The sequence below is a fragment of the Diuraphis noxia genome, unplaced genomic scaffold, assembly GCF_037042655.1.
Source record: "Diuraphis noxia isolate RWA-SAM2 unplaced genomic scaffold, SU_Dnox_SAM2 contig0001, whole genome shotgun sequence".
In the NCBI taxonomy this organism is placed as follows: domain Eukaryota; kingdom Metazoa; phylum Arthropoda; class Insecta; order Hemiptera; family Aphididae; genus Diuraphis; species Diuraphis noxia.
In genome coordinates this window covers 47,750,001-47,773,268 of record NW_028301711.1, presented here as the reverse complement: position 1 = coordinate 47,773,268, position 23,268 = coordinate 47,750,001, and the positions used below count along the sequence as shown (strand labels likewise).

At 33.3% G+C, this 23,268-nt stretch overlaps 1 protein-coding gene across 2 annotated transcripts in view; it reads right to left on the bottom strand.

Moving 5' to 3' along the window:
* Window positions 1-157: 157 nt before the first annotated feature.
* The window catches only part of ush (Zinc finger protein ush), a 118,483-nt gene continuing 95,372 nt past the window's right edge, over window positions 158-23,268 (bottom strand). For both annotated transcript variants that reach the window (XM_089216558.1, XM_089216559.1), the window contains exons 2-8: window positions 16,246-16,644; window positions 13,333-13,434; window positions 11,049-11,215; window positions 6,611-7,114; window positions 3,647-4,870; window positions 2,607-2,837; window positions 158-1,784 (exon numbers count right to left, since the gene is read on the bottom strand). In XM_089216558.1, coding sequence (XP_089072684.1) covers window positions 1,221-1,784; window positions 2,607-2,837; window positions 3,647-4,870; window positions 6,611-7,114; window positions 11,049-11,215; window positions 13,333-13,434; window positions 16,246-16,644 — 3,191 coding nt within the window. In that variant the 3' untranslated portion in view covers window positions 158-1,220. The remainder of the gene's footprint in view (window positions 1,785-2,606; window positions 2,838-3,646; window positions 4,871-6,610; window positions 7,115-11,048; window positions 11,216-13,332; window positions 13,435-16,245; window positions 16,645-23,268) is intronic.

The following is a 23,268-nucleotide window of genomic DNA, read 5'->3' as shown; positions in this document are numbered from 1 at the left end:
TCGTGTAGGGCGATTCGTTTTTCTACGGATTCCTCTATATGTTCCGATCGAGGGGATAGAATTACAGCGGTTGGAGCACACGGTATATTATACGACACAACATCGCCGATACAACTACCACCACCACCACCACAACAACAACAACAACAACAACAAGTAACAACATATGAACATACGCAGGGCACGTAAACGTATAATGCAGCTGGACTATTTATTATAATGTTATTATATTTATATACTTTAAACAGTCTATATAGTAAAAACATTAAACGTTTTTTTTTCGTTTTCATAATAATATTAATAATTACACCATAAAATAAGAACATAATAATAGTAATAATAATAATAATAATAATAATATCGCGTTGTACAATTTAATATATACGAGGATGGATATTTTTATATTTATATAGTTTTCCACTTATAACACAAATACTACTTTAACTCGTTAGAATTATAATAATAATAATATAATATTTTATAGTAATAATGATAATATATGTTAGAAATATAGGTGTTGATTACTCTGAACAATATTAACTAAAAATAATAAAAATAATGATGAAATAAAATAATAATAATAATGCAAATAATAGTAATTAAAGAAACAAAACAGATACAATATAATATGAAAACAACGTTTGGAAATGATACATCTTTAAATTGTTTTATTATTTATATTAAAAAAAAAAAATTATATATTAAATCATGATCGATTCTAACATAATATATCGTATTACATAAACATATTATGACAAATGTAAACGGTATATTATAACATTTAAATTTTTTAGTAAACATGGATAATAATAATAATAATAATAATAATCATAATAATAATATTAGTTAATATAATTGCAATGTGTGAGGGTGTATACGAAGAATAATAGTCATCCTCTTGCAGCATGATAACTGTTTATATAGGTACAGTTTGCAACTGGTTGTTCATCAACTTCGTTGTTACATTATTATCATATTGTGTAATATAACAATATTATAAAATATTTTATAGGATCCCAATCGTGTCGGCGAGTCGTAAGCATATACGTTCAAATAAAATGATAAAATAATAATAATAATAATAATATAATAATAATAATAATAATAATAATAATAATAATAATAATAATAATAATGATAATAATAATAATAATAATAATAATAAAATTGTAGTACAATAAATCATACGATTTATAGGTCAGGAGCGCGTTACATGTCACTTAAGTGACGGTCGCCGTCTTGGCGTTTTCTGTATTGCACTTGTACTCGGTGCTGTTCCGGCAGTAGTACTTTTTGTGCGCGATAAACGTGGACAGATAGTTGAACGATATGTCGCACGCCTTGCAGTATTTGGCGGTCATGCCCGTCCGCTTGTTGCCGCCGGCGGTCTGCATCTGCAGCTGCGGCGTCGGCGGCGGGAGCTGTTGGTGTAGCAGGTCGTCAGACGCCGCGGCCGGAACTTCGTGCTGTTGCTGACGGTAGCCGCCGGTTGCCGATTCGTCCGTCGCGGCCACACCGTTGACCGGTTCCTGCTTGACGACCACCAATTCTTTTGGCTCGTCGTCCACTATGACGACGGCGGCCGCGGCTGTGGACGACGAGGACGACGACGGCGACGGCGACAACGAAGACGACGAGGCCGCGGCGGTGGCAGTCTTGACGAGAACGCTGGTCGGCGCAAACGACTTGTCTGCGGAATCCGAAGTAGTTGGCGTTTTGGCACGTACGTCGACCGTCGATGACGCAGAGTTCTCGTCGATCAGACACGTCACGTAATCTTCTTCCTATTACACGAACAAAAAAGTCAAAATTGTCAAACACTTAAATAACGTTTTAACAGTGCCGTATACATATTGGACTAGAGGAGAAAACCAGGCCCAAATTTAGGGGAGGGAGCGGGGGTTCTTCACATAATGGTGTTTTTCATATCCTTGTTTATAAAATTATAATTTATGATACAAATCAAAATCACAATTGGAAACAAAATACGTCCCATCGTATTGATTTATAGTCAAATAAATTCATAGTAGTGAGTTTAAAGATAAACGTTTAGGGACTTGCAGGGTTTGTCAAACCTCTAGCTATTGAATATGGTCGTTAATTCGGTTAGACAGGTGTTATGATTATTTATATCAAATTAAATTTTTAAAGTTTAATATAAATATTAACGTTTATCTACATTTTTTAAAAACATGTATGATATGTACAACATAAGTATTTATAACGTCATAGAAAATATCATTCATAAATATAAAATATGTTAACTAGGGGCGGTAAAAAATAAAAAAAATTCACCAATAAGTGTGATAGCGATAATGTAATTCTATCCCCGCAGATTTTTACTTTAAATACGTGCATACGTTAGAAGTATATAATATTTAAAATGATTCTAAAAACAGATTATATACTAACGTTTTGTATATAACGCATTCACATAAGGAGCTCCAAACTTTATTTTTATCGTATCGCACATAAAAAAATAGTCATTAAACAGGAACTTGGCCAGTGACTTAAATAAATAGGATGATGTAGGTATATATATATATATTAATAATATATATCATTATAAGAACGAAGGGGTCGGGAAACAGATCTTTGAGACTCACCATGAGATCCGGAATCATCCGCTTGTTGAAGTGCATGCGGATGTGCGTTCTGAGACCTCTGAGCGTGTTGCCCTTGTACTGGCAGATGGTGCACACGAACGCCCTAATGCCGTTGTGGTTGTCCAAATGTTTCTGAGCAGCCGACGCACTCGAGCAAACGGCACTGCAAACCGGACACTTCCAACAGTTGGCCGGCTGACACTGGTGGTGATGTGTCCCGTCGACGGTCATCTGCGAAAAAACGTTTTCGGTTAAAGCACATAAAATGTCATAATATTACGTCTATAGATTGGTAATGTACTCGCGGACGGGTTCTTTTTTTTTATTATCTGCTTCAATATGCATCGTTTCACGTCTTACACTAATACAGGAAAATTTCATGGCCATCAAAATTATAGATGTAGACGTGTATTTATCCAAAGAGAAGTAAAATAAAAATAAAATGAACATCATTGAAAATCACTATCGTTAATGAATACGTCGGGAAAAAAAAACACTTATTTGAGAGCTTACAAATAGAATTCACCTAGCCAGAGGGTTGCCATCGTCATTGGTAACCCTTTGGTATATTTAGTACGGAGGCGAAATGTGACGATGACACACCCAATAATTTACGACCAATAAGGTTGCTTATCCCAAGTGCTGTACTTTGTACTTTATGATATAACGTTGGCTCAACTCCCCAGCTAGCAACACCGTGAAAGTTTTTTTGTGGCGACGAGATACAAAAGCACTGAGCATAGTGACTGCAGTAATCATCGGGAGGTATTTCTTCCCGTCCGTGTTATCAAATATTTTCAAAATGATAGAAAAATAGGTTGGACAAGACAAAATGTTTTGTTTTTCACCTGGAAACGTGCAATCAAACTACGGCTTGATCTATTCCTGAAGCGCAGTGAAAGAGCAAACGGCGCATGGGACTTGTGGAAATTGGACGGCGATGGCAATTCAATTTCCGCTTTGTCCCCCTCACGCCAACCCCCCCCCCCCCAACCCATGCCCGATAGTAAATGTAATAACCTTCAGCTAGACACACTTACTTTGCACTTGGGACACTTTGGCGGTGCCGGGGCCGCCTTATTGTCTGCCGCCGGTTCCTGCAACGCCACGGCCGCGGTCCTGTTCGGGCAGTAGAAAGTCTGGTGCGTGGTGAGATTGTCGAATGACGAAAACTTGACGCCGCACGTGGAGCATATAAACTGGATCATGGGTGGCTTAAGCACCGGCGTGGGGCTGACGCTGTCCTTGGACGACTGCGGCGACGACACGGTCAGCGGCTTTGGGCCGGGCGACCCCTCGGGGCTCGTCTTGTCCGCGTCACCGTCCCCGCCGTCCGGTGGCGGGCGAGATGCGCAGTAGTGCTTCTTGTGCGCCAGAAAGTTCTCGTACTTGCAGAACACGATGTTGCAGCTCTCGCACTTTGACGGGCCCTGTTTCAAGTAGAACTGATGGTGAGCGGGTGGCATGCCGTCCTGCGCCGAGTTCGGAGTCAGTCGGAGCGTCATGTCCGGTGCAAAGTACGGCAACACGGAGGCCGGGTTGAGAAGTTCGCCGAGACCGCGCGGCTGGACGCCGGGTGGAATCGGGGCCACGCCGGCCGAGGACAGCAGCGACTTGTGCATCGCGCTGAACCTGTGATGCGCGCCCGGCAATTGGTGCATTACGTGGTGCGGCGACTCACCGTTGTTTGCAGGTTCCTGCTTGACGCCGTCTGGCAGCCGGCCGCCGGCCGCGTGCAACAGACTGGATACGCTGAACTTTCCGCCGTTCCGATCGATGCCTTCGTGAACGGTCGCTGACGGAACAGGCTTACCGCTGTGCTGCACCATGCCGTTGGTCGGAGACTGCAGCGGCAGCTGATTGTGGCTACGGTGGAGGTGCTGCTGTTGGAGTTGCTGGTGGTGCTGCAGTTGCTGTTGCTGTTGGCGCTGCTGTTGCAGTTGCTGGATATGGTGGTGATGGTGTGCACCGGGTCGGTGTTGCGGGGTCCTGTTTCCGCCACTGCCGTCACCGCCGCCACCAGACGTCGGAGAGGACGACGGCGACAGTATCATGCACGGGATGGATGGCGCGCACACTATGTCCTCGGCGTCTGTCACGTTTCCGTCACTCCGCCTGTTCTCCTTTTCCTCTTCGCCGTTTATGCAGCCTGCGGCGTCCTGCGACGATTTTGTCACGCGCTTCAGCCGCAGGTCAAGCGGCGACGATGGCTGTGCCGCCGGTCTCATCTTCGTCTCCGGGCTGATGGACTCCGCCTTTTTGGGCTAGAAAAACGACGACCGTGTAAGTCAGTTAAACACTTATAAATCACACACGTTTTAATAATATTCAAAATGAGGGGCTGAGAATTTGTTATTTTTCCTGAGCTCGTACAGTTTAGGTATACAATAGCAAGTATCTTTATGTCAATTCTCAAGGGCAACAAAAAAAAGTTTCCGCGTGATATTAATTTAATTCGAAATAAATTTTAGAAACTTCTATTGAAATGAATGTGAATTGAATGTATTAAATTAAAACTGCAACGTAGTATTAAACACCGCAACTTACACATTACTATAAGTTTCGGGGGCAAGAAAAAAACTCATAAAATAGAAAATTTCGTTATTCCTATAGAATTAAATAAATTTGGTGAAAAATATTTCGCTAAATGGAAATTATTTCTAAATAGATGTTTATCATATTTCACTGCGTTCATTTTGAAACTTTCGAACTGGGCGCTGAATATTGTACACCATGAGAATTCCAAAATATGATGCAAAAAAGTGCATAACAAAAAAAGACAAAGTGATATTGTTTTAAAATTCAAATTTAAAAACATTAAAAAATTACGGCAAAATATAAAAAAAAAAAAAAACAAATATTTAAAAGCATAGAAAAAATACGCTCAACCTTTGAGAGTGCAATACGTTCCAACTTCTTATTTTCAAAGTCCAAAATATGAAAAAAAAATCATCGACAAGTTTATGTTATTTATTTATATTTAGACGGATCATCAGCACCGCTCTCGACTTTTCCTGCGTAATAGCGCATATAGGTAAGTATAATAGAAATACGAGTGTGTTGTTATTATGTTTTACGCTTAATTTTGAATGTAGTCTAACTCTAATGTTAAGTAAATAAGAGTGATTACAATATATTATGTGATAATATAATAATCCTCGTCGAAAACGGTATTTATCGAGTTCTAATCGGACACGTTTTTCATCACGAATCATATACGAATTTACAACAAACAACATAATATTATACCTAATACCATGCGCCACGCGCGTATAACGTACATTGACCCTATATATATGTATCGAATATATCATCACTTGACACTTGTCAATAAATGTTTCATCTCAAATTATCATGGCGATATAGGTTCTGCTATAAATTAACTTCTTCCCCTACAGAGCACATCACTATTTTCGATTTCCATGAGACAAGGTGATAACTCTAATACATAATATTTATGTTATGGTCCATGCTACGCGGCGGAAAACAACAAGTAAGTGCCACGCGAGTGTATATGAATTAACCATCCGCGGATGGCGCTATGCCACTATTGACAAGTATCACATCATGGAAGTTCATTAATAAACCGCGCCCAATGACGCCATATAATCAAAATTACGGTTTTAGTATATTGCATATGCACTCGACCTGATAATATTAAAATGTATAACATATAATGTATACCAAGGTAGAACCTTGTATTATATTATAATCACTATACAGTGGCGCCAAAGTCCAAAATTTTACCTATTATATATCTCCACATAAAATTTTGACACCCACCTATTTCTTATAATTACCTTACCTTATAATTTTTATGAAATATTATCAACTTTTAGTTTACAATTGACAGTAATGTCTAATACATGCCAATTATTCATATCGTAATATATTTGGAATGACAAACGTAACCCTCCTACCTACTAAAATCACCTATGACAGCTGTCATAGGTAAATATATATTTTGGCGCCACTGGCACTATATTACTATTATCGCCACTTACCGGCGAAAAGAATTCTTCCGGCGGAGACTGAGAGTTGTCTCTCTGTATGTTTTCGCTGTTGGCGATCATGCCAAACTTGATGGGCACCAGCGCCTGGGCGATGGGCTGCAGCGTACCGTCGGACAGGACGATGCAGGCAGTGTCGGTGGGCGGGGACGGGCCTATGTCCCCGGACAGCGCGGACAGGACGCTTGCGTTTTGTACGAGTGTGTAAGGAACTACGATGACAGGATTGGTGGGCAGCGCCAGGTAAGTGGGCACCACTCCGGTGGGCGATGGGTTATTGGCCATCGGCGAGCTGGACGGAGTCGGCTTGACCACGTGCCGCGTGTTGCAGTAGTGCGTCTTGTGCGCCTGGTACGTGCGCAGGTTGGAGAACCGGATGTCGCAGTTCTGGCAGTACCGGTCCACCACCGACGGGTCAGCGTTGTCCGACGGGCACGGTGGCGATTGCACGGACACCGGAGATATGGAATGCATGCGCATGTGCCTGTTCAAGCTCACCTGCGGAAATCAATCGACATATTAATTTCGATTACACGTGGAAAGGTTAAGTTCGCGAACCCTGAAAAACACTTAACGTACTGTATATATACCGTCAAGATCAAATTGGCATCCAACGCCTACGATTTTATTTTTTTTTCGGTTGGAGCATGCATTTAATATATATGGCTGTATCTACTCAGTATATTTAGGTAGGTACCTAATGCGATATACACATTACAATACGAGCAAAAAATATCAAAACATGCCCTTAAAGGCATAAAATCATATTGTAAAATGTATGACATCTTCGTTGTACGTTCAAAGAATACGAACACTACTATTTACATAGGAACTATACGTAATTTTCAATTTAATAAAATATGATGGTTGCGTTAATAAGACATATTTTAGAGCATATATACGACACGCTCGTGTAGCGCTTATAATAGAGCATCCGTACTTAGTAAATATTATATATATATATATATATATATATATATATATATCTGATGAAAAAAAAAATTTTTGTTTTAATGTTTAAAAGACGAATTATAATATAATATTACTTATGTAAACAATATATTTAAAAAAATATACCTATAATATAATAATAAATAAGATACTTAAAATAAAATCATTTCAATATATAATTTTTAATTTGGGCAGCAATCATAATAGATATAAGATATAAGAAAATAGTAAGTAAAAATAGCAATTAAAACTTTTAAAATCCTAAAAATGTAATGTTTTTATTGATAATAATATGTACGTAGGTACATACGTACACGTTTTAATTATAGGAATACTTTATCTTGATATATGTTTTGAGAAGGAATATTTTTATCTTAGATTTCGTTTCAGATATACTATATACCTACTTTGAAATTATATTATTGAAGATATACAGACAAGTAATGTTAGTACAATGTGCATACAGGGTGATTTTTTAGTTGTGAATCAAACAATTACAGCAGTAATAATAATTTAGAGTATACATTCAAAGATGTATATTTGTTTTAGGAACAAATACTGATATATCAATAGACAAATATAAAATAGTATGTTTCTAAACGTAAGAAAAATATAAATATTTAAAATGTCGTTGAAATGTCTAAGATATTGCAAGGTTCACGATGTACAACAATATTCAACAATCACCCTGTATAAATTTATGACATGTATATTGTATACTATGTGTGCGTGCGAGCGTGTATTATAGGCTCTTTTCATAAAGATATAATATAGTTATTAGTTGCCCTATTTTTACAGCGGCTGTGTGATTACCTAATATTAATCGTCCACCGTCACAGTTATTTTCACGCCGTGTTTTAAAATGTAAATTTGATTTGTGAATCAAAATTGAAACATAATTTAAAAAATTTATTCAGCAATTTAAAAACCTGGGACTTGGATATTTTATATAACGTTGATAATTTTTTTATATTAATCGATTAGATATGTATTGAAACGTTTGCTAATATACCAATAACCTCTTGCCAAATCATCATTTTTCTGTTAATATTAAAATCGAATATGATACCACCCAGGATATTGTGTTTTTTCTTTCCCGATTGTTATACTCAGTTTCATAAAACCAAAATATTTATTTTCCGAGAGTAATATTAATAACCAATGACCATCGAGCATATATTATTTTATAGATACACGTAAAGCATACGTTATACCTAGAACGTATTTTAATAGTAATACAATTGTGATCTTATGTAATTATTATATTTGTATTTTCATATAAGTACCTGAAATAAGTTATATTATTGTATTACAAAATTATTATCAATAACTATTATTATAACCATTGAAGTGTATTCATTATTTTGATTTAGAACGAAATAATATATCGATTGATTGATTTAAACATTGAGTATTTAATAATTATGAATAAAATCTTAGAACTCGTTATTTAGATAATATATCATATAATTATAAAAATAAAAAACAAAATGTTCACTTCTCTGTATATTTTACAGTATGTAAATTGCTTGCTATAATATTATCGTTAACTTATAAGCCTTCAGTTTTGGATTTACCGAATGGGATTTAACTGCGTTATTAAACGTGCGTGAGAAACAAAGATAACAGATCTTGGCATGTCGTCACGTATTTTATTTATCTCTAATATATTATATTTTCTTTGTTTTCATTTCATTTGTTGTGTTTCGTAATTATTTTCGGGGCTAAAGAAATCGTAGCAACAATAATATAATGGTCCACAATACTGGCAAGCAGACTGAGTTTTTTAAATTATAAAAAATGCATAGAACAGCATGTTATTACTTATTGTTGTCTAAAACATTCAGATTATGATTTGTAAATAAGTATTAAAATATCTATGCATTTTACCGAGATTCAAAAAAAAAATAAAAAATATAAAACTTTATTTTGTTCGTTAGGTACACAAATAAGGGTGTTTTTAATTAAATTGTAATCTACCATCAGTTTATATTTTCTCTATATAGTATTAAAAGATAATTAATATCTGACCATAATGGTATACATATTATAATGTTAACAGCTAGTTTATATTCAAATATACATTTACTTTATTTATCTATCTTAATAATATATTACTATGTAGAGAATAACATATATACAATACAATATGTTAGGTATGCTTAAACTCAATGTTTAAACGGAAAAATTGTTTGAACAATAACTATATACATTACCAACATAACATTTAATAGACATAATATTGATTTAATTTTAAATTTCCAAACATACATTATCGTTAGAAAACGATTCAAAAATTTTAGTTTATTTGAAATTTGCATTTTGTAACGCAAAATATTTAAACCAATATTTATAGTTCATCCGAGTTTTTAAAGATTATTATGTTATACATAATCACATGGACGATTTTACAGCATTTCATGACGAGTGAATGCAAATGGTTTTAAACATTAAACATTTAGAATATAAATCTGTTTCGGTATAGGTATACATTAAACTTTAGTTTTTGAGTGACTATTATATCAATATTCTTTTTTCAGTGTTAACATTTATAATTTTGCGAAAAAGCACGTCAAAATACCCGTTATTTGAGAATGAAATACAGTAATTGCTTTGGTCAGAATAGTTATTGAAGAAACATAAATTATTGATACAATTTAACTCGAATTTTATTTTTACGAAAATAATTAAGGTTGCTTTCAAATTGGCATACACTTGCAACTATAAGGCACTCTATAGACAGTCTTAGTATATTCAAAATTGTTAAGAGGACGCTACACCCGCATACGTTATTACAAGTGCGTAACATGACAAATTTCATGCTCAGCAGATCACGTTTAGCTCCGTTAGTTTAAAATTAAGAGTAAATTGACCTCTTACAAAAATTAAAGGTAACATTATTATCGAGGGCATGACGTAGGCTTTTTATTATATTTTAATTTTAAAGTGAGTTATGTGTATTTTAAGATATACAAACAATTTACAATTTTAAAATACACATAACTCACTTTAAAATTAAAATATAATAAAAAGCCTACGTCATGCCCTCGATAATAATGTTACCTTTAATTTTTGTAAGAAGTCAATTTACTCTAAATTTTAAACTAACGGAGCTAAACATGATCTGCTGAGCATAAAATTTGATATGTTACGCACTTGTAAGACGGAGACAACATATGCGGGTGTAGCGTCCTCTTAAGCTTTGTTAAAACCTTAAAACCATATACGTTTGTTGTGGTAAGAAATCGTTTGAAAGTCATGTAAGATCGGTGTACCCACATTTTACCGATTCGAAGAAGTGAAATTTTAACGTTGTGGTGATTGCAATATAATCATAATAAGTAACTGTTTTATAACTATGTGCATGTTATATTGTATTGCATTGCATATATTTTATTATCATCGAATAATAATTAATCCATCATAATCTCGTTCGTCAAAGTCACGAGACGTCAAGTCCAAAAAATAAGTAGACACGTACTTTCTTGTCGGCGCTGTACGAACAGTGAGGGCACTTGTACTGTTTTCCAGTTCTCATCGCCTTCAAAGACGGCTCGACGGAAGACGGACGGCTGTCCGTGTCGTTGCCCAAAGCTATTTCGTCCGATTCGACGACCATCGGTATCTTGACTTCGTCCGACTCCGAATCTGTTGATAAATATTTTATGATATTAGTAAATGTTAAAATCAGGGGCGTTATTTGGGGGGTGGCAGGGTGTGCAGTTGCACCCCTTACTTTTGAAGGAATGTTACAATTGGCTTGCGCCTTGCTGAAGCCTAAAATAATGCACGAGCCACGAATGCACAATCATTTTTATGATTAAAATCAAATTGTAATAACCGCGGTCTATAATGTATGGAAATAATTGAATGCAGGATAATATACAATATACATATACGTATGTATATCTAATCTATTTTTATATGGCCTGGTGAAATATCAAAATGGCCTGTTTGAAACTTCGCACACCCGAAAAAAACCTGAAATGACGCCCCTGCAGGTTAAAATAATACCTATATTGGCTATATTATATACACAATAGGGTGTCGGCAATCCAGCCACGTTTTTATTTTCCATAATAACATCGGCTAATATAACTCTGTGTCGTATCTACAAGGAAATGGTCGTGGCAGAAGGAAACTATACATCCTCCCCAAAATTTAAAAAAACTATACTTTCAGAGTTCCGTATTAGTCGTGACCATGAATTGAAGTTGTAAGTTTTGTTTGCTACAAAAGTCTAAAACGTTAAGTTGAGGCTTCCCGATACGTAACAAATTATCAGCCATTTCTTCTCAATTAAAATCCTGACTACAGACTATACAGTATACACCACTGAAAAATTTATAAAATCTATATGAATTCAACCCAATTCATCGATTAGATATTTTATCTAAGAAAATTTGTAAGATCATGTGACCAGGAACTTATTGTTACTGGGTAAAAAAAAAAGTGATTACAATATGATAATAATTATGGAATGCAGTATTTTTTGATTATCTATCATATTATATTATTATTTACGATATAGTCACAGAAAATTTCCCTAATGTGTGGTAAATTATTTTTTCATATGGAACAATAATAATATTTATGTAAGTTATTGAATTGATTTCCGGATTTGAGTTGGGTTTTAAGGAGCTATATGGGTTAATGGTTTAGACATGTATTATTATTATTTAATTTAAGAATAACTTTTCGACCGGAAGACCTAATTTGTTTAGTATATACATTATAATTGAGTACCTAACCATTTTCCAGTAGCAAATTTTATCTAATTCATATTTATAATCAAGAGACATTTTTTTGAAAAAAAAAAATTAATTACGGAAAAATAGGCAACGAGTTTTGATACTTCTTAGAAATTCCAAAAAAAAAAGATATTCTTCAATAGGTAATTCTGAAGGTACCTATTATATTTACGATGATAAAATATTCGAATTTATTTATATTTTTTGTTTTTGCAATTTATGCAATTTATTATTTTATTTTTGCGCTCTCTCTTAAACAATAATTTGAAATAATACACAGGAATTAAATTCCAGCTGTATATTTACTGTGTCAAAATGTACCCATCATAATATTATTTCAATTGTACCGACTATCCTAGTAATTAGACAGAATTTCTAACACATATTTTAATTCATCATTAAATTTACCTTAAAATGTATAAATAATTTTCATTTCTTTGATTTTAGGTGGAGCAATGATTTAGAATTTTTCATATCATTAATAAATAATAATATTTAATTACGAATAATGTGGAATTAAAAAATAAAAGAAAGTCAGTTTCAGACAAACTTCATAAAAGAATTTAAATATGTTTCATAAAACAATTTTCCGGCTAATTGTATATATAACCTATATAGGTTATCAAATACAATAGGCAAAAGAGATTTCTAGCCCCTCCAAATTTTTGAAAAAATTTATGACTATGAAATACATGACGGATCGTAACTCAACATTAATCGTTATATTGCATATATTACATCAAAGTTCGCTCAGAATCGTTTTATATAGCAAAATGCAATAAAGAAGTGCATCCGATACGCTATGACCTATAAACTTAACGACTACATGTACTCGTACACCCTAACCCTATATAGTAAGTAGCAATTAATATACAGCAGATCGAGTACAATAAGGACTTTGAGATTGCACTGAAACGGTACAGTTCTACAAAAGGTGCATTCTACACGTTTCTACGAACTCTAACGTTTTTTATTTTTATTTTTTATGTAATGCAATATAATATATATTATTACCTTTTTTGAGTCTTCGCGAACAATAGTACGTCTGATGGGCGTCCAACGTGCTCAGCGAACTGAATCGTATGCCACACGGGTTGCAAATGAATATTTGAATTGCTGTCAACAAATACGCCACAGATATAATAAGATGGCATGAAATAATGGTTTATGATAGTACCTAATGATAATAATAATAATCATAACAATAATCGTAATAATGATAAAGAATAATCATCATACACAGGTATCTGTTACAACCTAACAGAGGAAGTTTATATTTTAACATGTTGAGAAGGATAGTTACTTTTTTAATTATATTATCTGTAGGTAAATTAGCCATTTCACCTCAAAAACGATTAAGCATCACAAACATGGCTATCCATACCGCCGTAGAGCATAATATTATATTATACGCATGCGCATGCCTATATACATTCGGAATGCAACACTTGTCTTGCAGTAATTCTAAATTTTTTTTTATTATTCTTATAATTCATACTGTCGGCCGATGTTCGGGAATTTGAAAATAACTTCTATATACTATATGATATCAATATGTTCACAAAAAAATCTAAATTTTAACTGTTATTTTTATTGTAAATTCTAATCGAGTACTTAGTGTGGAGTAGGTATATATCACCAATTCGCTGACTAATTGTAAAAACAATTAGTTAAGAATACGATATATCACTTCGATAAAAAAAAATAATAAAAAATTCGACCTAGAACATTAGTGTACCGGGTTAGATAGACATGTTTATAATAATATGTATATTTATCAGTACAGATTTTTTAAATATAATATTCTGTGTACTTGACCTAAGTATCGTATTACTCTATAAATGCATATAGATATAGATACTAGATAGGTACATATTTAAGATTTTAAAATATGTAAATATTAGCATTCATAAATAGGCTGACAGCATTTGGAACTGATAATATTTCTTTTAAAAATATCATCAGTTTCTAAATGTTGTCTGCTTAGCAGTACCGAAAAAATTAAAAACTGTCTCAAATTAATTATATTTCAATGATATCGAGGCACTTTTATACTTTTTATATGAAATCCGATTCGCTCATCAGAACTACTCAGGGCCAAACTTTTTTTTTTTTTTATTAGCTTCCAGTAAAATCTATTATAGCTCGTCAATTATATAAGTACATGATATAGATACAATGACAGTGTGGTGTTACAAAAGTATACATTTACAATGGTATAGATAAGAATAGAGAAATTATACATTGAGAAGAGTCTTGGTAATTTATATAATATTAAATAATGATATAAGAGTAATGAAATAGAATCGTAAATTATGATAAGAGTGCATAGTTAATTAAAGGTCCGAACTTAAATACGAATGTACGAAAATTGTTATTTTGATTCCATATTAACAAAAAAAAAAAGCGGGTAAGTCGTGTATGTCGCTCTGCTGTACAGTAGGTTACAAGTGGGTTACTGTAATGGATGGAATTAAATTTGAATCCAATGATATTATATCATTGTATACAAAAAACGATTCTGAGCGAAGACGGTTTATCTGTCTAGGATATATTATAGATAATTAAAAATTTTCAAATCTTAGATTTAAAAAGAAAAATTTTTATGAATTTCTAGTTTGAAATAATTTGCGAATTTTCGTGATTTTTACATATGTTGTCAAAACTCAAACTTTGAATGCTTAAAAAAAAAATTGTGACTATGTATTCCTTTTATTTTGCAACTGCTATTGTAAAAATATGTTAGGAACCTTGTATTAATTTTTCAAATCTTAGAATTAAAAAGGAAAACTTTTATGAATTTCTATCTAAGATAATTTGAACATTGCCGTAATTTTTACGTATTTAGTCAAAATTTGAAGTTTAAATGCTTATAAAAAAAAATTGTGACTATATATTTATTTTATTTTTGAATTGCTATTGTAAAAATATATAATGAGCCTTGTATTAAATTTTCAAATCTGAGATATAAAAGGAAAATTTTTTATGAATTTCTAGCATAAAATAATTTACGAAATTTCGTGATTTTTACGTATTTTGTCAAAATTCAAACTTTGAACGCTTATAAAAAAAAATTGTGACTATGAATTTCTTTTATTTTTCAACTGCTATTGTAACAATATGTTAAGAGCCTTGTATTAAATTTTCAAGCTTTTCTGCCAAACAAATACATTTTTATCGATATTAATTTTTAAAAAACTAATAATGATCGAAAATTTGAAATGCCTATGAATAGTTCAACTTAAGTCGAAATTTTTTGAAAATTGCATAGTGGATAGAATATACTTATATAAACATTAGGTGAAAATTTAATGTATCTATGGTCATTTGTTTGAAAGTTACATCAAAAACCAAAATCGATTTTGTCGAAAAATGAGTGTGCGTAAAATTTCACGTTTTTCCCTTAATTTTTAGTTTGTTTTTCTCAATTATTTAGAAAAGTATTAAGAATTTTTTACTTTTGACCCCCCAAAGTACCAACTAGATTCACTTTCTGATCGAACGAGGTACTGAAGTCAAAAATCGAAGCATTTTTACTGCCCCAAAACGTGATGACAGACACAAAAAAAAAATCACACATCATGGTAAAATCAATACATTCATCGCTCCGCTCAGAATCTAAAAAGGTTATTAAGTGAGTAAAATATAACAATATTATATTTTTCCGTGTTATAATCACGTGACATCCATCAATGGTAATAAGTCATGGACTACGCGCCTTTTAAGTTACTTTAAATTCATTTTTACGTACCTATATATTCAAAATTTGAGATATAAATAATATATTTTTCTCAAAACTGTATTAACATTGCCTATATCAAGCCCCTTAAAAAGCTGGTCCTTTCTCAATAAATATAATATATAGGGGTTTTCCGAAACAATATTGTATTTGAAAAATATAATATATTGACCATAGTTTACGCATACCTCTAGGCGTGGTAATGGTTACCACGTTGTGAGTAGGTTCGCCAATCGCCGACGACGACAGTGATGAGGACGAAGACGACGATGACGATGTGGACGATGCAGATGATGATGCGGCTGCGGTGGCCGTTATTATCGCAGACGGTGGAGGCGGTGGAGGCGGCGGAGGTTCCGGCGGTGACGGTTTGTCTGTCGGCGACCATTTGGCTGGGTCAGTAGCCAGATTCGGATTGAGTCTTAGCGTTGGATGCGGGTCGATGGCGGGTGTCGGCAGCTCTTCTGGTTCCGGTCGCGAAGGCGGCGACGGTAGCTGATTTTGTTCTGTTTTTACCTCACACTTTATCGTTGCGTCGCTACCGTCAACCACTTCTTCGTTTGTCACCCATTCGCTGTCCTCGCCAGCTGTAAAAATCGAAAAGACAAATAACGGTTAGGACAAGAACAAAAAACTGACATATACGTAATAGATGTATATCGGGTCACTTATTTAAAGGGGAGGGGGGAGCGCGCCAATATCATAAGTGGTTTTTAACAAAATATTTTTATACAACACTGAAAAAATTCCATCATCTGGATAATTTTATTCGGTATTTGGTTTTACCTCGCAAACTGCAGCGTGCCTGGTTATCTACCAGCACCGCAAACATCAAAACATAATTGTTTACTGTATACGTTCAAACATCTGTCTTCCTTTGTGCACACAAGAATTATAATTTATAAAAATTAAATTATCTTTTACACGAACATATTATATATACAAATGCGCAAATCATATTTGTTCAGTCCACTAATTAGTTAAATAAAGTTAACTTTAATAAAAGTGAACGCGAAAACCTACCTTGTAATGATACCCACTTCAGTAAACTCACCTTACAAAAGCCAAAATTATTTTGATTACATTTTTCAACTACAAATTATTATAATTCGTTTTGTGGAATTTCAAAGTTTAACACGTGCAGAAACTTAAAAGTCATGACCTACGTAATATAATATATGTTCGGTAGATAGAACTTTTAGGTATGTATTAAAACTATATTTCGATGCGGAATAATATGAAATATCTATTTTTACTTTGATGTACATTGTACATGTCCATAAAAGTTTTCAGTCAACTCGAATTGATTCCAAAAACACGAGCAAAATTCGTGGGACTTGGGAAACGAATAAAATAAATATTACTATCATAAAGAAGTGAGCTGAATGCTTTAGCAGGAAATATTAGATCAACTTTTGGGTTGCTTATAATTCTTACTTTCCTTTTGTTTCTTTTCCGTAGCTTGCGCAAAACAATACTGAGAGGTACACATTATTATTGTTCAATTTGTATTGAAAAGAAGTTGTAAATAACGTACAAACACGTAAAAAACAAAAACAACTTATTTCTCGTACCGAGTGATGTTTTTTTTTTTTTTGCGATTTGAGACCATCTTTATGCCTCTGCAGATAAGATAGGTATAACGTAAAAAAAAAGTCATCACCCAAGGCGAAAGAAATGTCCACCGACTTCGCAGCCGATACGACCATCATTTTGAGGGTTATAACCCCGCGACCCTTTGAATGTTATTTTATTCGATTTTTTCGATGTAGGTATATGATGAGTTTCCGAACCGATTAAATATCGCGCGCACGACTTAAGCACACATATTATTATCGTTGTAATTATTATAGACCACGACGAAGGACGAAAGTTAAATAATATAATTTTATTATTATTATATTATTGTGCCTACACGCTGCAATCTGTTTGGTCGACAATTAGTAAGCCGTCGATACATAATATGTACTATAAAATAGGCACACGGAATACATACCTTTAAACCGCGATGGCTATTGTCTCGAAAGCTATCCAACCGGTTTGGTATTCGGTTCGACGAGATGATATTTATCTACTATGTATGATATTTATACAAATGTTCGATATGCCAACGATAAGACAAAATTTTACCAGGATTTTCGTTCCCCTTCCCCCCACCGTTATAATAAAACGACGCTATTACCTATATAATTTTTTTTTTAATGACGCGCCAAATCACGTGACCGTTTACCTATAATATGCTATATTATATCCACCGATCGTTCATATATTTTTTTTGTTTTTTACAAAACGATATTTTTTCGAGAAACTTGAACGGATCGTGATAGGTTCTCAAACAATAGCCGATTAAAAATGAGTGTGCGGCGATGAGGTACCTACGACATATATATATAATATATATTAGTATTTAAGATATTACTTTAGATACGCGACGGTAATCTAGATGATAGAAACCATGCTAGACGCCGTTAAAACTCCATGAATAACAACTAATTAAAAACGAATTTATATAAACGTGGCACACGGTCGTATAATATACGATATAATCGCTCGGAATCTATAAATGCCTAACGTCAATAATATAATATTAATCGTAAATGGCGATTTTCATTAGCTAATGCGTCGTAGTGGAATTATATTCCTTTGTAAATAATTATCGAGTGCCATGAAACGTTCGAAATATCATTAACGATACATTTTTGTAATTTTAATATAATATAATATAACTTTAGGTAGGTATATTTTAAACAGGCACGTACAACATGTTCAAGTTTTTAAACCTGAACAACATACTATATATACATATACGTCACGTCATTTCCAAAGTGCATATATCATTAATTAATATGCCCTATTTATATGGCCCATTGGGGTGAGCGTGATACAGGGCTATAGCCCCTCCCCGTGTGAATATTAATAATGTGAATATCAAAATATGATTATACGCAGATGGTATATATAATATAATATGGTTCAGTATTTTTATTTTTAACTGTACTTATCAAAATGCAAATGCATTTAGCTCTATTTTAACAATACAAATATATTTATTATTAATATAGGAACTTGGCATGTATTTGAATATTTGTTCTCATAATTATTTTATAATATTATTATTATCGATGTACTTGTGCAGCTGGTACACTTTGAAAATTTGAACGCGTTACGTAAAATAATAAAGTAAAGGTCATCGGTAAGATGCAATCGAGGCGGGATTCGATACCGATCGTTTTTTAAGCAGTTCAATAAATTGATATATTTAAAGATATTTCACACTACTGTTTGGAGCAAAATACTATGCCTATCGTGGCGTTTCAACGTACTCATTTGAGTTATTTTCTTCGATAATAATTTACAAACAATTTTTGAATTTATAACGGATTCTATCTTTTGAATCTTGGGAAGAAGAATTATTATATAAAAAAATTGAAAAATATTTGTTTTCCTTTGGTATTTCTAAAAATACGAGATCTAAAAATAAAAAATGGAAAACGTGTATCGCTGGATCCAAAGTTAACTGTTAAAGACAAAAAATAATCTGTTTTCAAAATTACTTTACTGCAGCGATATAAAATTAATCTCCGTACGTCGGAATTTCGATTAGAGTATTATGTATGGAAAATGTTAATCAAAATTGAACATTTCAAATAAGTGAAAAAGTCGTTTTCGATTAGGTTACATAATTTTACAGGACGAACACAAATATGTTTTTAGACTTTGATCCACGCGTATTCTAGGGATTTGTATTGCGATGCTTACCCCATAATGTATATGATTGTCACAAGTCAGTAAACTACAATATCGGCATAATATAGTATATATATCATTATATTAAGTCTGTTTAAGTAGAAAACCGCACGACCTAGATCGAATCTATCTTTACCAACACGAAATACTACGGCGGCGCGTATTTTTAAGGAACTCTCGACCGAGCACGAGTGGTGCCCGTGCGTTAAAATATTATATTATTTTTTATCATGAGGCGCGTATTTGGAATTATTTGTTACCATGTCAATATTCGGTTACCTATTACGGAAACACACGACACCGACTTCAGATATTACACCTATTATGGCCGGTGTGTTTCTTTTTCTTTTTTTATTTATTGTAAACACGCGCGTATCAGCTACACGACGACGACGACGGTACATATAATTTATATTGTAATGATAATAATAATAATAATCATTATTATTATTACTATTATTATACATGGGTGGGTTGGGCGCGGGTACACACACACGCCGAGATAAGATAACGAGCGCCGACCGTGCGATATTGTACGGTTTACAGGTAAACGCGTTAAGCATGGGATATTATACCATAACTACACGATATTAATATTGTAGATACCTACACATTATAACAACGTGTGTGTTGTTTTACTCGCATATTATACCTACGACTTACGAGACGTATCGCGCGGCATGGACGTCTTGTAATGTACGTTCCGTTTCAGACGTTTATTGTTTTTTAAGTGTTCGTTTATGTTTTAAATTATATATGTATATATTATTTTCAAACGATCATTATTGTTCTTTTGCCACCTCCGCTCTCCACCCACCCTCCACCCCTCAAACCCAACGAACGACCGCCGAACACCGGTTTTTCTTTATTTTTACTCCGAGTCTTGATTATTTTATTAATATTATTATCTAATCGCGCCGCGAACGCGCAAAGATACGCGACGGACGATAAGCGTTGAAATTTCCACGTTTGAAAAAAAAATAATATATTATAATATTATATATTATTAACTATTCGCGCGTTTAACGGTTGGTACACGCGATTGCAATTTAATAATAAAATATTAATTTACATGCGATAATAATTCACTGGCTGGATTGTCGCACGAATGGCACACGGGGATGGAAACCGTAGCACTGACGACGTCAGCGGCGGCGGATACGCGTGGGTGGGACGATACAAGATTATGGTTGACATGGGGGGTAGGGGATGTTCATGTCGAATCGACTAAAATAATATATAAATAAAACGTCTCAAGGAATGCTCGTGTTATGTTTATTCAATTAGTATTATACTACTTCACTGCAGCGTCTCCGTTTGAATAATCATCTTATTATAATATTATTATTATTATTATTTTAAGTCATAGCCACTGTATACCAACCATATTCGCCTGGCGCAACCGTTTCAAAAAATAATTTATACCATAATGCGCTCTCTCATTGCTTTTGTGTAATATTTTTTCCTAGAGAAAACTATTACACGCTGCAACGTTTACCTATTTATTACAGGATGCGAAGTATACCTATATTGTTATGGGTATAATATACCTACGATATAGTTGCGCAGGCTCGAGGATTAAAATCTGCGTCCCTGACCTACAAAACTATAATAATAATACAATTATACGACCGTTTTGAGAGTGCAGTTTTTAATTTTTTATATATATATATATATATTCACGCAATACACGCGTATAGGTATACAGATGGGGTGGGTATTATTTAGCTGATTAGGTACAATAAATATATAATAATGAGTATAAATTCACGGTATAGGGATATTTAAACGCCAAATTTAATAATATAATATTATTATGTATAATATGCGACCATCCTGGCAGGATTCGTCAAAAATAATTATTCCTTATCGCAAATGTGCAACATATATCTGTACAGGAGGATAATCCTTGATTCTCGAACGCGCGCGTTATACACCGTTTTACTGCATCAAAATCATTTTTCAATTTTCATCCCTATAATTTTAATCGGGCTGTGATTGTTTGATTTTACTATCTAGGATGTATATATATATATTATTTTGTTAATTACGCTTTATATGGGTATTTTTTTTTTTTATAAGTTTTTTTCTGTTAATCGATTTACAGTTGCAATTGACATTTTGATGACTGTGCTAAATATTATAAGCTATAAAGTATATTAATTCAAAATCAACACATTTTTCACTTCTATATATTACTATACAGTAATAGTATACTCGAATCATCGTTAATAAATATTATTTTTCGTAAACCACGCTCTTTCCTTAGTTATATCCTAAATACTAAATAGTAAAAATCGTATTTGTGTAATATAAAACGGGTAATAAATTGCGTTAACTGTGTACACACGTTAGCTTAATCCATATCAATAGCTTATAACTATTTTGTAATTGGTGTATACTATAGCTTATTCTAATAAATAAATAATTCTTTTACAAAAATGATACTCACTATTATATCGAAGTAAATAAGAAAGATATTACAAGATACTACAATACTGTAGTCAATCTTCAGCAAACATGTGTAACATTATTAATAATTATTAACTGCCAAATAGCTATACATATATAATAGCCGTTTAAGTAATATGAGCAGTAGCTGTCTTAGGAAAAAACTTTTTTTTCTCGAAGCAGAAAAAAAACTATACTACATATTAATATTTTAACATATACTTATATATACATATATGATGTATACTCGTACATACATATATACTATATATATATACTATACTATATACCCATAAGAACCTAGAAGTATAAACAATAGTTATATAACTAACCTAACCTACTCATATCAATTATTTTATTTATCGTATTAAATTTCTCACGACATCGCGACATGATAATAGTATAATAATATGATATATTCAATATAGTCGACTCGGTTTATAACACCGCGTAGTGAAATAATAATGACCAATAAACATTTTATATACCATTTAGCTTTCACACACACTATATACGGTTTATGTTTTACTGTTTTACTGTAATATATATATATGTATAATTTATAAACAATATCGATGCACATATTATTATATCTGTTTACCTAGTCGGATCGTAGAAGTCAGACGAGCATCGTTGTATCGCCACCATCACTTACTATATAGATGCCACCTATAATATATTATTGTATAGTAATATCATCCACGTGTGTGTCATCTGGTTCATTACAAATCGTGTGGCTTTTATCATTTGGTTTTGGAATACTTAAAATCGAAACGAACCGCCTATAAATCACGTCCGATACGAGGAGTAAGGACCCGCACCACGGCGACTCGCCCACAGTATATATGTGTATACATATGCATGTATAATATATGTAATATAGATGTGATAATATATAATAATATTACAGTGGGTATTATATATAGTGTTTTTATATGGTGGTGACCGGCTTATCCACAAACCGTTATCGCGCGCGCGGTTCTTCTTCACTGCTGTCGTCCCGTGATATTAGT